Below are 15,361 nucleotides of genomic sequence, written 5' to 3'. Positions count from 1 at the left end.
CAGAAGCACAGCAGTGAAGAAACCTGACTTTAATTTTATATATTAAAATTAATTAATCTTTTATTTTATAGTCAATGCTTCTGATTTCTTTTTAATGAAATCTTTTCCATTTTTAATTTTTTAAAAAGTTTTAGCCTCTAACCCAATTGGAGTTGATTACTGAGGTGAGAATATAATGTTCTCTTTTTGTGAATAACTCTTTTTCTACTTCCATTTAAAGAACACTCCTTCTTTCCTATGCTTCTCTCTCATACCACTTCTGTCACATGTCAAACTCCATGTATCTGTGATTCTGTTTCTAACTTTTCATTTTGTTTCATTGGCTAATTTATGTATCTTTGCACTAATACCACACCATGGTAATTACAACAACTTTATAATAAATGATAGCACTAGATCTGACAAATGCCTCCTGCACACATTACACAAGTGCCAGGTAATTCTCTTCCACGTAACTTTTAAAATAAAAGTTTTATTTTAACTTTCAAAGATTATTTTAAAAGTTGCACAACAAATTGAATGGATTCTTAATTAGAATACTTCTTTATTTAACCATTATTTTTCATGACTAATATTTCTGCCTTTTTCTTTTTTCTTGTTACACATAGCTAATATCTTCCCCTTCTTACTGTGAATTCTATTAGCACAATTTTAAAACTTTTCATGCATCTGTTCTAATATTTCTGATTCTGTTGAACTACATATTCCAATGTGTTGCTTTTTATTTTTAAAAGTTTTTAAATGTCTTGTTATTTTAGCTTATAAACTCCCCATCCTCAGAAATACCAATAACCTGACAATGCATGTTATTTATCTCCAAAACCCCAGGGAGTGTAAGGTAGAAAATGCATGAGACTTATCACAGTGAGCCAAATCACCAGAAAATCAGAGCTAGCTCTTACTTACAAAACAGCTTCTCAGATAATGGCTTCACCTTTTCCCCCAATAGAGAAGTAATATCAGAAGAGATATATCTTAGATTGCAATGTACCAGACCGTAGATTCTGGAGCAGGAGGGATGAAGACATGGCTGCTCTTACTTTATTTGGTTCAAAGCAGTTCTTTTCAGCGCTTCGTAAGGTCAGGGCTTCTGCAACTACGGAATTTACTCCTGAGAATGTCTAGACCAGAACCCCAGGTCATCATAGGTGTGAGAGATAGACATTGTTCATCTCCAGGTACTGGAAGGGGAGAAAAAAATATGAGAACTCTAATGTTTACCTTCTTACTATATTCTTCCACTGCAATTTCTGGTTGTCTCAATCTCCAGGCCAAACCCCTACCTACCCACACCCTTACACACACGTCAGTCCAAATCAATCCCTATCATCCTAGGTTCTTGTATTTCCCATTCAATGTGAATCTTTCTTTTTTCTATTTATTCTTCACTCAATTCTTAATAAATATGTGGATATTCCCATTTGTTTATCACCTCTTGCTACATTAAGCCTTTTCAAAACTGCATGGTGCTGCTCATTAGAGCCATTGTTCAATAAGTGCCCTCTCGAACCTGCGGCTCTCAATTTGCTCTTACAGCTCTGGCTAGGCTTTCTTCCTAAACACCTACTTCCATAAGCAGCAAATAAATAACATGGCTTTTCTAAATTTCACATGTCTGAAATTAGAATAACCTACATTTCTTTCTCTCCCTGTTTTTTTTTAAATTGATTAAGAGATTTATCTTTGCCACAAATCCAACTGAAACACATTTCCTAAATCAAATGTACTGATGAGTCATTTATGAGCTTTATTCTGGCCAAAAACATGTCTGAATTATCACTGTATATTCAATGCTTCTCTCTACAAAATGAGATTTTTAGGAAAGTACTATCAATAGACATTTGTCCAATCCTTCTGTCCCTGACTCCTTCCCGTGCAAATTCTACTACAATATTCCAACTCGATTATAAAAAGATGAAATGAACAAAAAACTATCTAACAGAAAGAAAGTATGACAGAATTAGGAATATTAAAACAGTTTGTTGTTCAACCTTTTCATTTGTTGGTAATTTTGTAAAAAAGTGGGCTAACGTGGACAGTACAAATTAAACCACTTGGCCTCCTTTCAGTCTCATTCTGGATTATCTCACTATATTGTAATAGGTGGGACTTTACAGACATTCCATTATACAGTCATCCTTGCAGCAAGGATTCTGGATGCAAATAAGTTTCTATATATCAAATGCAACTGCACAATCTGAAAGCAGAAGACAAGTATAGGCCATCGTAGTAGTTTCCTATGGCTGTATTACAAAGTAACAAAATCTGAGAATCTTAAGAAAAAATATTTTGTCTCATAAGTCCAGAAGTCTCACAGTTCAGAATCCAGGTGGCAGTAGAACCATGCTCTAGAAGCCAGGAAAGAATACTTTTTTGATGTTTTCTAGCTTCAGGTGCTGTCAAATCCTAGATTCCCTTGGTTTGTGACAGCATCATACCAACCTCTACCTCCATCTTCATATGACATTTTTACTGTGTCTTTACTATTGTCTTCCTTTTGTGTGTAATTGTCTGTTTCTCAATATTCACTGTTGATATGGACACCAGTCATGTTGGATTAGCACCCACCCTAATGACCTTATCTTAATTTGACACATCTGCAAAGATCCTATATTTCCAAATAAAGTCACATTTTGATGTAGTAGAAATTAGGACTTCAGTCTGTCTTTTTTGGTGCATACAAGTCAACCCATCTTCCTAACAGTTTTGGCTAGTTTTAGATAGCAAGTAAGGTTATGGAGACATGAGATTTTCCTGTATCTCATCTCTATGCCCAGCCAGTTTGTTAATATTCAGAGGAAGTTACAGGAGTAATTTGCTAATCTGGGGATCATAACTATAGATGAGTATTCTTGAAATCAAAACTTCTAGCGCAGGTTCAAAGGGAGTAGCTCTTATGGCAAGTTAGTAACATGGCATTCTAGAAACATTTCCGTAGGTCTAGTCTAGATCTTGCTTCTACTTACTTAACTTGCTTCCATTTGCATACATATATCTAATTCCCTAAATTTTTGAAGTTTTATACTTAAAATACCTGAAGGTTTTCTCTTACCTACACTGAGTTATGACTAATACACACATTAATTTTTTCATCTTCAGATTCATTTTAGACAGGAATTATACCAGCAAAAATGCTTGGGTGTGGCTCCTTTTAATGTATAAAATGATGACTGAGGAACCTAGATGGCTGATGCTGTTTCTACTGAACGAACAGCAGCAGCTGGATTTTTAAAAAGCCAAATCCAATTAAAAACTGTCACTTATATCATTAAGGTCCTGCCTTAGACAATTAACAATTTTAAGTGAATACAAGACACACTGTACATATAAAAATATATTTGGTCATCCTAGTAGCAGTTGGAAATGCATATTTCATTTGACAGCATTTGCAAAACCCTTTATCACCTCAAAATAACTTGTGCAATGTACAGATTTCCATGTGTTAAAAGTTAGTCTAACAAATTTTTTTATGTAAAAGTCCAATTTGGCTTATACATAAAAATAAAGTTACAGTCAGTATTGATTTTATAGTTGTTATCGTCTCAAAATTAATCATAAAAATTCCTAGTCCTGCAGTCTTCGCCTAACTTTTGAAGCTGCAAGGCAATTTTGCCACAAAACTAGAAATTTAACGGGAATCCCACTGTCATACTATTTTAATAATATTATTATATTTTAATAGTATTATTATGCTAAGAAATGTTACAGCACAATCTCTGCGGGCTTATGCTGCCTTACTTGGTTTTCTATAGTCAGTATCTTTACTTGCATACATAGAAAAGTGTTATTTAGTTAAAAAGCCTTGAATAAAGGTCTTTGCTCAACTAGTTTTGTTTCTACTTGTTTTTTTTTATCATAAAATTCCACAGACATATTATTACATACATCAATGTGAGAAAATATGGACATATAATTTAGAGAAATGTAAACCCATCTTTCAGACCTTTTGTAAATCTCTCAAGTTCAAACCACTAAAATGAACCAAGTTCTAACTCCCATCTGATTCTGGACTATTGTATTGCTCTTATTTTTCTTTGTCTTCTGTCGCATGAAGAAACAGAAAAATAAACTTAAATTTCATTGTTAGAATAAATGATGCTACTATCAGGATATAACCTTATTCCCAGTCCACTGAGGCCTAATCAAAAGACAGATATGAACTGACCAATCTCCTGATTAGGAAACATTCAGTGAAAATACACAAAGATATAACTCTTCTTTCTTCTATTGTGAAGATGGAAGACTACACCCCACTGCTTCCCACCTTATAGTACAAATGCCTTGTACAATGAAGAGTTATATTACTTTCAAGTGCTACAGAAAGAAAATATGTACACTAAAAATCCAAAATTCTAGGAATTATGTTGTATTTTAACTACACTTCTTGAAAGAAAATTAAGTTATAATTCAGATCAAAACTCTTATTTTCTAAATAAAAATTAAATGTAAAAATCTATTTTTTCACAAATAAAATGATGACACCTAGCCAAGTGAAACATATAACATCTGGCATAGGTAAAAGATAAAATAAGATACAGGTAATTTTGAGGAAATCAGAACAACAAGCACTGAAAATAGCAAGAAAATGGAAAAATCTCATCAGTGTCAGAAAATGGTCATAGAAGTTATTTTAAAACAAGATGGAGAATTATAATCAAACTAAATACTATGAACTATTGATTATATAGTTCTACAGGAATTACTGCAATTTCCCAATTTACACAAAGGAACACTCATTCTTTAGTTTCTGGATTTCATTGGTCTTACTCTATAAAAGAGCATGGTACTAAAGAACGTGTTGCCTATTCCTAATTTCAGTCTTAAAGTATCAATAACTAGTTGCATAATACATTACAAATACCGTGTAGTGACAACCCTGACCACAAATAAGTGGCAAACTTAGAGAAACAGCAGATCTATAAACACAGGTATAAAAGAGAAGAACATTTACCATATGTTCACAGAAAACATTGAGAAAGTTCTCAGAGTCTCTTTGTGGTGCAGAACTGGGAGAGGGTCCCTTGAGATTCCACATGAATTTTAGGTTGAGGCTTTTCCTTCTACAAAAAACACCATTAGGATGTTGATAGTGAATATATGGAATCTATAGATTTTTGGGTAGTACAGACATCTTAACAACAGTAAGTCTTTCAATCTATAAGCACAGAATATATTTTGATACACTTATGTTTCCTTTAAATTATTTCAGCAATTTTCTGTAGTTGTCATTGCAAGTATCTCATTCCCTTGGTTAATTCCTAATTATTTTATTCTTTTTGATGCTATTATAAGTGAAATTATTTTCTTTTTTGTGTGAAATTATTTTCTTAATTTCCTTTTCAGATTGTTCTTGTTAGTGTACAGAAATACAACTGATTTTTGTGTGTTGACTTTTTATCTTGCTACTTTGCCCAATGCATTTATTAGTTCTAGTTTGTTTTTTCCTGTGGAATCTTTAGGACTTTCTACATCTTAGATATATCATCTGTGAACAGAGAAATTTTACTTCTTCCTTCCCCATTTGGATGCCCCTAATTTCTATTTCTTGCCTAACTGTTCTTCCTAGAACTTCATATCATGGATAGCCACATGCAAAAGAATGAAGTTGGACTCATCTAATACCATATACAAAAATTAACTTAACATGGATCATAGACCTAAATGTAAGAGCTAAAAGTAAAAAACTCTTAGGTGAAGAGATAAGGCAAAAACTTCATTACATTGATTTCTTGGGTAAAACACCAAAACACAGTCAACAAAAGAAAAAATAGACATTTAAACTTCATGGAACTTCACAACTTCTATGCATAGCAAAAGACACAATCACCAAAGTGAAAAGGCAACCTACAGAATGGGAGAAAACATTTTCAAACCTTATATCTGATGAGGAGTTAATATCTAGAATCTATAGATAACTCCTAAAAAGCAACAACAACAAAAAATCAATTCAAAAATGGGCAAAAGATTTGAATAGATCTATCTCCAAAGAAAATATACAAATGGGTAATAAGCACATGAAAAGATCCTCAACATCACTAATCTTAGGGAAACGCAAATAAAAACTACAATGAGATACCACCTCATACCATTAGGATGGCTACTATCATAAAAACAGAAAACAGCAAGTATTGGCAGGATGTGGAGTGGTGGGGACCCCTGTGCACTATTAGGGGAATGTAAAATACAGCTGCTGTGGAACACAGTATGGCAGTCTCCCCAAAAAATTAAAAAGAGAACTAGCATATCATCCAGGAATTCCACTTCCAGATATATATCTAAAAGAACTGAAGCAGGGTCTCAAAATTATTTGTACACCCATGTTCATAGCAGCATATTATCGCAGCTAAAACACTGAAGCAACTCAAATGTCTATTGATAGATAAATGTATAATCAAAATGTGGTACATACTTACAGTAGAATATTATTCAGACTTAAAAAAGGAAAGAAACTCTGATGCATGTTACATCATGGATAAATCTTGAAAACAATATGTTAAGTGAAATAAGCCACCATAAAATGATAAATACCCTGTGATCTCATCTATGTGATATGCTTAGAGTAGTCAAAATCATACAAATACAAAGTAGAATGGTAGCTGTCAGGGGCTGAGAGGAGTGGAGGAAAAAGTGTTATCACTTAATAGGTATAGAATTTCAGTTTTACAAGATGAAAAGAATTCTAGAGACAGATAATGGTGATGGCTGTACATTACAAGTATATTAAATAGCAATGAACTGTACACTTAAAAATGGCTGACATGGTAAATTTTATGTTATGTGTATTTTACCACCAAACAAAAAAAGAAAGAAAGAAAGAAAGAAATCAATCAATCAATCAATGACAGAATGAGTCCTGGAAAATACAAAAATGTGTGCTAATTGAAAAACAGACTCCTAAGTAATCCATGGATTACTTAGTTTCAAGGGAAATTAAAAAAAAAATTATTTGAACTAAATAATAAAAATTAAATTAAGATAATGCAGAATTGAACTATATTAGTGTTCAAAGGAAAATAGGTAGCATCAAATTAAAATAGGTAGCATCAAATTTCTAAAACTAGAAAATTTAAAAATTAAACCAATAATAATCATAGCTTCCACCTTGAGAAACCACAGAAAGAGGAATTTAAACACAAAGATAGCAAAAGGAAGAAAATAATAAAGATTAAGAGCACAAATCAATGAAGTTGGGGAATAATAAAATAGAATATCAATAAAATCAAAAGCTGGTTCTTTTCAAAAAAATGGAATTGATAAACCTTGCAGACTGACCATAAAAAAGAGAAAAACAACACAAAATTTTCAGAAATGAAAGTAGAAACAGTACTGAAGATTAAAAATATAATAAGGAAATATTATTATGAATCTGTGCCTGTAAGTCTGACAAAGTAGGAAAAATGGATCAACCCCTCACAAGACATATACTAAAAAAGCTTGCTTATGAAGAAGAAACTGATGACCTGAGTAGTGCTATATCATTAAAGAAATTTGTTTTGTAATTTGATAACTTTAAACTTCATACCCAGATGGTATTACTGGCAAATTCTACTAAACATTAAAAGAAAAAAAAAAAAAAACCGTTCTACACAAACACAGGATTCCAAAATCAATCAAGTCTATTTTATTAACTGATTAGAAAAACAAATAAATATGACAAAAGAGGGAGAAAAAGCATGTGACAAAATTCAATATTCACTCATGATAAAAAAAAAAAAAGATCTCCTCAGTAAATGCTGAACGATAAAAGGCTATCTACATAAAACCTACAACTAATGGTGAAATACTGAACATTTTTCCCTTAAGATTGGGAACAAGGCATGAATGTCCTTTCTCAGTTTAATCCCTATTCAAAATTTTAATGTAATTTGTAATTAATAAAATAAGGCAAAGAAAACAAAGAAAAGCATTTAGATTGAAAAGGACAAATGACAAATGACATATTTACCTACACAGAAAATCCAAATAATCCTACATACAAATAACACCTAAGAAAAATACATGAATTTAGCAAGTGCATGGGGTATAAGGTCAATATACAAAAATCTACTGTATTTCTATACACTAGCATAGAACATTTTGAAATTAAATTTTTTAAATTTATTTTTTATTTACTTTCAGCATAACAGTATTCATTATTTTTGCACCACACCCAGTGCTCCACGCAAACCGTGCCCTCTATAATACCCACCACCTGGTACCCCAACCTCCCACCCCCCGCCACTTCAAACCCCTCAGATTGTTTTTTAGAGTCCATAGTCTCTCATGGTTTACCTCCCCTTCCAATTTCCCCCAACTCCCTTCTCCTCTCTAACTCCCCATGTCCTCCATGCTATTTGTTATGCTCCACAAATAAGTGAAACCATATGATAATTGACTCTCTCTGCTTGACTTACTTCACTCAGCATAATCTCCTCCAGTCCTGTCCATGTTGCTACAAAAGTTGGGTATTCGTCCTTTCTGATGGAGGCATAATACTCCATAGTGTATATGGACCACATCTTCCTTATCCATTCATCCGTTGAAGGGCATCTTGGTTCTTTCCACAGTTTGGCAACCGTGCCCAGTGCTGTTATAAACATTGGGGTACAGATGGCCCTTCTTTTCACTACATCTGTATCTTTGGGGTAAATACCCAGGAGTGCAATTGCAGGGTAATAGGGAAGTTCTATTTTTAATTTCTTGAGGAATCTCCACAATTTAAAATTTTTAAATGCCACTTAAAACATTACTAAAAGTAAAATACTTAGATCTGAATCTATCAAATCCATCTTCAGTCTCGAAATTATTAAAACTACAAAACATGAGGGAAAATTTAAAAAACAAATTTTTTTTTTGTATTCCGTTCCTAGATTGTAAAACTCAATACTGATGTCAATCTCTTCCAACTTGATAAAATAGAGATCGACTGAGAAGATATCAACTAGCTAAAACGTATATGGAAATTCAAAGAAAATAGAGTAGTCAAAATATTTTGGACAATGGACATAAAGTTAGATGTTTCTCATTATTTCTTACTATAAAGCTACAGTAAACAAGACAATGTGTTGTGGCAAAAGAATGAGCACCAAAAAAAAAAAAAAAAAAAAAAACAATGGAACTGAAATATGGAGCCCAGAAATAGACCTACGTAAATATAACCAACTGACTTTTTTAAATAAAGGTGCAAAACCAAATCACTGAAAAAAAGAATAATCCTTTCAAAAATGTAACAGAACAATTACATATCCATCTGCATAAAAATAAACCTTAAACATACCCCCAAATGTTTTACACAAAATAAGTCAAAATAGATCACAGAACTAAACCTAAAAACTAAAATTATAAAACTCTAGAAGAAAATTAGTAAAGAATCTTCATGGGGGTGCGTGGGTGGCTTAGTGGGTTAAGCCTCTGCCTTCACTCAGGTCATGATCTCAGGGTCCTGGGATCAAGCACCGCATTGGGCTCTCTGCTCAGCAGGGAGCCTGCTTCCCCCTCTCTCTCTATGCCTGTCTCTCTGCCTATCTGTGATCTCTGTCTGTCAAATAAATAAATGAAATATTAAAAAAAAAGAATCTTCATAAACTTGAATCTGGCAAAGAATTTTTAGATATTATAAAGCACAACCCATTTTAAAAATCCTGAAAAATTGTACGTCATTATAACTGTTTGCTCCATGAAGAACATTAAAAGAGAATAAAAAGGCAAGCCATAGACTAGCAGAAAGTATTTGAAAACTGCATATCTGATAAAGAACATATATTAATAATATGTAGAGAATTCTCAAAACTCAACAATAAGAAAATAAACAACCCAATACAAATGGGCAAAAATCCTATAAAGGTATTAACCATGGAAGACATACAGTTAGTAAACACATATATGAAAAGATGCTCTACATCATTACCATTAGGGAAATGCAAATTGAAATCTCAATGGAATACGACTACCTACCTATTATAATGACCATATTTAAAACCAAAACAATAGAAAACACAAGTGCCAGTTAGGATGCAGAACAAATGGAACTATCATTCATCGCCAGCAGAAATGCAAAATAGTATAGCTATTTCAAAAAACAGTTCAGCTTCTTTTTTTTTTTTTAACAACCCATACATACACTTACTGTTCAACCTAAAAATTGTATTCCTAGGTATGCACCCAAAGGAAATAAAAATATATTTACACAAAAATCTATCTATGAACATTTATAGCAGCTTTATTCATAATTTCAAAAACCTGGAAACAGCCCTCATGGCCTTCAACAAGTAAATGATGAGCAAACAGTCCCACATAAGGAAACAGGACACAGCAATAGAAAAGAACAACTGATTGAAAACCAACATGTATGAATCTTAAATGGATTTTGTTAAAAGAAAGTAGCCAGACCTAAAAGTTTATATATTGTATGATCCTACTTATATAAAATTTTAGAGAAGGCGAAGCTACTGAGACTTTGATAAATGCTATCAGGGGTTGTATAGGGAAGGAATTGGCTAAAAAATATCATCAAAAGAAAACTTTTGGGGGACTCCTGGGTGGCTCAGTAGGTTAAGTAAGTATCTGCCTTCGGCTCAGGTCATGATCCCAGGATACTGGGTTTGAGTCCTGCATGGGGCTCCTTGCTCCGTAGGGAGCCTGCTTGTCTCTCTGCCTCTGCCTGCTGCTCTGTAGGCTTGTGCATGTACTCTCTCTCTTTCTCTCTCTGACAAATAAATAAATAAGTAAAATCTAAAAAAAAAAAAAAAAAAAGAAAGAAAGAAAAAGAAAACTTTGGGGGTAATGAAATTCCACTTCTTGGTATTTTGTGCATTTTTCAGAGACCACAGAACTGTGTATCACAAAGAGTAAATTTTACTCTTTAAAATTTTACTCATTCAAATTTTAAAACATCGACCAGGCTGAGAAGAGCAATACAATGAAATGCAGACTGTGACAAATGCATTTAGCTATATGATTCAAATGAATGAAATAACCCCACTGAAATGGTTGGGAAGAAATGAGAGGGCTTAAAGTGACTTTGAAAATCATTGTTATGACTGGATACTATAAAATTAAAGACAAAAAGAACTTTATACAAACACCTCATTAACTTGGTTTTCACAGCAGTACGAATTAGTAATTCTGAAACTATTTTCTATGTTAAACAATAAGTAAGTGTAAATAATGACAGCCAGCTTCCTACATAGGGGGGAAAAAGTTACAAATAAGTTAAGGTGAATTGCTAGAACCAGCCTGGGCTTGTTAGACTGGAATTAGAGGTATCAGTGTGAATTCATGAAATTTTGTGGGGGGGTTATTTTCTAAGATCTATTCAGAAGGACTGACACATAAATAGACATGTAGTATATGTATGTGACTTAGTACACATATAACTATTTCTCACCTCTGTTGAGAACAAGGATACCTCAAAAGCAATATGCACACCTAGCATTTAGATCTTGGTTTGTAAGTACTATTTTCTAATCAAAGGAATCAGACTTCTTAGAGAACTAGTTGATTCCAGAGCTGGGGCAGGGAATCATGGCAGGGAAAATTCATGATGAGTAAAACATCCTAGTGGTCTAGGAAGTAAGGAAGTACTCAAAAAATGGGTAGGAAGAGGATGAGAATATTTGAAAGGGACACAAGAGCCAACCTATAAGAGCACCTGCAGGCCAAAATTGGAAAAATTAGAGCAAAAAAATAAATAGCAATAGTCCTGGGTTGGGATTGAAAAATCAGTAGCCACAAGTCCATACTGACATAAATAAATGGTTGATGCAATAAACTGAAGAGGAAGCATGAACTGCTCTTCTTACAGAAGCATTCCAATTAATAAATATATAAGTAATTTAGGGAAAAAGAACATTACCATTAGAACAACAAGATCTACAGATAAAAGTTTAGGAGAAATAAAATATTTGCATAGCTTCAAAGCATTTCTTCCAAATATTTACTAATTATGAAGGGAAAAAGTAGTAACAGTACAATGGAAAAACCTGGAAGACACCAACTTAACTAAGTGATTTAGATTAACATGACATAACTAGCAGTAAGTTCTATCAACATATGGAACTTCTGGTCACCCCACCGAGCCACCTCTGCCAGCAACATGTTCAACGTAATTCAGAGGGCTGTGGGGCCGGCCAGCCTGAGTCTGCTCACCTTCAAAGTCTATGTGTCACCTAAAAAGGATTCACCTCACAAAGCTTCTGTGAAATTTAATGAGCTTTCATTCTGCTCCATTCCTGAGGGTCAGTCTAAATATGTGGAAGAGCCAAGGACCCCACTTGAAGAAAGCATTTCACATCTCCAACATTATTGTGAGCCATATACAAGTTGGTGTCAGGAAATGTACTCACAAACTAAGCCCAAGATGCAGAGCTTGGTTCAATGGGGGTTAGGCAGCTATGAATATCTCCAAAATGCACCTTCTGGATTTTTTCCAAGACTTGATGTTATCAGTTTTCCTGGCATTGTTGGACTTCTTTTGGCTAGAGGCTCAAAAATAAAGAAGCTGGTATATCCACCTGACTTCATGGGACTTGCTGCCTCTCTTTATTATCCACAACAAGCCATCGTATTTTTTCAGGTCAGTGGGGAGAAATTATATGACTGGGATTTATGAGGATACATAGTCATAGAAGATTTGTGGAAGGAGAACTTTCAAAAGCCAGAAAATGTGAAGAATTCACCTGGAAATAAATACAATACTCCATGCTCTGCCCATTTTAATCAGTTATAGGTAAACATTGGAAACTCCATGTAGTAAACCAGTATTTCTACAGAAAAATGGCAGAGGAGTCCATACCGAATGAAGTATTCTTCTTCAGAATAAACTATGCGAGGCTTCTTTGTTATCTAGGGTGATGCTGTACTACAAGTAGACTAATCAGAAATCCTTTCACCTAGGGAGAATGTCTAGCCTTAGAACTCGTTCTCATGTTGCTATTTATGTACATAATTAAACTTCCAAATTTAAAAAAAATGGAACTGCTAATATACTGCAGTAGGAAAGCTACATCATTTATGTGGAATGCTTCTTAAAAATGCATAGCCTAGTAGCTATGAAAAAAAAAATCAGGCAAATCCAAACTGGAGAACATTCTACAAAATAATAAATCACTACTCTTCAAAACTCTTAAGTTCACAAGTCGAAAAAAGTTAAGACTGAAGAACTGTCAAGTATTAGAGGAAACTAAAGAGATACAACTATTAAATGCAATAAGAGATCCTAGATTGAATCTTGAGACATAAAATATGACATTAATTTAAAAACTGGTGAGTATCAAATAAAGGATGTAATTTAGAAAATAGTATTGATAATCGTGCTGTGGTTATAGAAAATGTTATCCTTAGGAGAAGCTGGGTAGATAGGAATCTCTATACTGTTTTTCCAATTAATTCATAAATCTGAGTTATTTCAAAATAAAAAGGGTTTTATTTATGAAATGAAATAAATTCTAGATAGAATAAGGAGGAAAAATTATTATAAGCAAAAGTTCAAAACACAGGATCTATCTTCTAGAATAAACAAGAGTTCCTGAATCCTAAAGGTGTGTGGATTAGATTTTCATTAATTCTATAACTACCTTGGATTTTCCCTACCTCAGCTCTGGAATCAACCACTCTTTCAAGGAGCCTGGTTCCTTTTATAACAGAATGGTACTGATAAACCTAGAACTAGATGCTAGGTATCCTTGTTACCACTGAGGTATTATTATTTTTGGTGGGCAAAAGCAGAAAATATCTCTTTTCAATGTTAACTTCACAACATAGAAGTAACCATAAGCCTGGAGGATATTTCCCCAAGTCAAGAGTCTGAAGAGTGACGATGTTTTTCTTCTGGTGGCAAACCAAGAGTAACAGAGGAATAGGAACACACATATTTGTGTCCTTAAAAAATATGGAAAAAATAAATATGATAGGATGATAAATTATGTAGTTAAACAAAAGAAGAAAGGCAGGGACACCTGGATGGCTCAGTTGGTTAAGTGTCTGCCTTCAGCTCAGGTCATGACCTGGAATCGAGCTCCCTGTCCTTTGGGGAGTCTGCTGCTTCTTCTCCCTCTACCTCTGCAGCTGCCCTGCTTGCGCACGCTCTCTCTCTCTCTCAAATAAATAAAAATCTTATAAAAAAAAAAAAAGAAAAGAACAAAAGAAAGGCAAATCACAACTATTACATTCCAGAAAATTAGACATAAAGAAACAAGCCATATGCTAACAATATATAGATGCAATATTCACCATCTCCTACCTCAAAAATTCAGTGAAACTATGTTTCATTCTTAAGACTGAGCTCTTTACTTGGACACTGAATACATTTCATGATCTGCTCTCAGTGATTTCACTATTGCCCAAGGCTTCCCTCATATACTGAACTCCAGGCAACATGAACTATGCCCATATCTTTTGCTTTTATGCTCTTACTTGTGCTGTTCTATGTAGAAACTTCTCTGATGATCAATAAACCACTCGTTCTTCAAGACCACACTGACGCCATCTCCTTTTTGATGTTTATACAATTGTCTCTAAATTAATGCCATCTTTCACTCCTTTGAACTTGATAGCTCCTTTCAATCCCTTTCTTGTTTGTTTGTTTGTTTGTTTTAAGATTTTATTTATTTATTTGACACAGAGAGAAAGCACAAGCGGGGGTTGGGGAGCAGCAGAGAGGGAGAAGGAGTTTATTTGCTGAGCAGGGAGCCCAATGCAAGGCTCCATCCCAGGACCCTGGGATCATGACCTGAGCTGAAGGCAGATGCTTAACCAACTGAGCCACCCAGGCATCCCCACTTTCTTGTTTTGACTTATGTTCTTGCTGTTTGTATCTTCTCTAACCCCACCTAATAACACATATTTCTTTAGAGAAAAGAAGGGACTCCTACCTACCCACATTTACTTTCCCAGAGGGATCAATATCATGTTTATTATGTAAGGTGTTCCTTCAACAAATAATTATAGAATAATTCAACAAAATATCTGGAACTGCACACAAACTTGAAAAAATTACAAAGCAATGAATATTTCTACCATAGATTCACTCACTGAAACAGTCTTAGATTTTCTTCTTCATAAATTTGGGCGAGGGAAGATTACATTATCATTTCAGTGCGCATGGCTGTATCCCCAGCAAATTCTGGTGGGAGTCATTAATTCTGTTGCTAGGGGAATTGCTAGCCAAATTTTAAAACAGAAGGGCCTAGTGGGGGGAGTTTGCTAACAACTTCCAATAGCCACAGCAGGAGATTTTTGTTTTCTGTTTTCCCTTTGTCCCTGGAGAGAGAAGCACTGTGGAGTTGCAAAACAGAAAAATGGCCTTAATACAGGACCCAAACTGAGGGGATTTGCCCCGACCTTCACTTCAGCCAAGGAAAGTAGGTATACCTTCTTTGATGCA

At 34.1% G+C, this 15,361-nt stretch overlaps 1 protein-coding gene across 1 annotated transcript; it reads left to right on the top strand.

The window, feature by feature from the left end:
• The first annotated feature begins 12,061 nt into the window (after positions 1-12,061).
• Positions 12,062-12,589, top strand: LOC116593733 (MICOS complex subunit MIC26-like). Its single transcript, XM_032348118.1, has one exon. The coding sequence runs from the start codon at positions 12,074-12,076 to the stop codon at positions 12,587-12,589; it is 516 nt and encodes a 171-aa protein (XP_032204009.1). The 5' UTR covers positions 12,062-12,073.
• Positions 12,590-15,361: the final 2,772 nt, after the last annotated feature.

Source organism: Mustela erminea, chromosome 1, assembly GCF_009829155.1.
Source record: "Mustela erminea isolate mMusErm1 chromosome 1, mMusErm1.Pri, whole genome shotgun sequence".
In the NCBI taxonomy this organism is placed as follows: Eukaryota; Metazoa; Chordata; class Mammalia; order Carnivora; family Mustelidae; genus Mustela; species Mustela erminea.
Note: the sequence above shows the minus strand (reverse complement) of the source record. Positions and strands in the feature narration are given on the sequence as shown.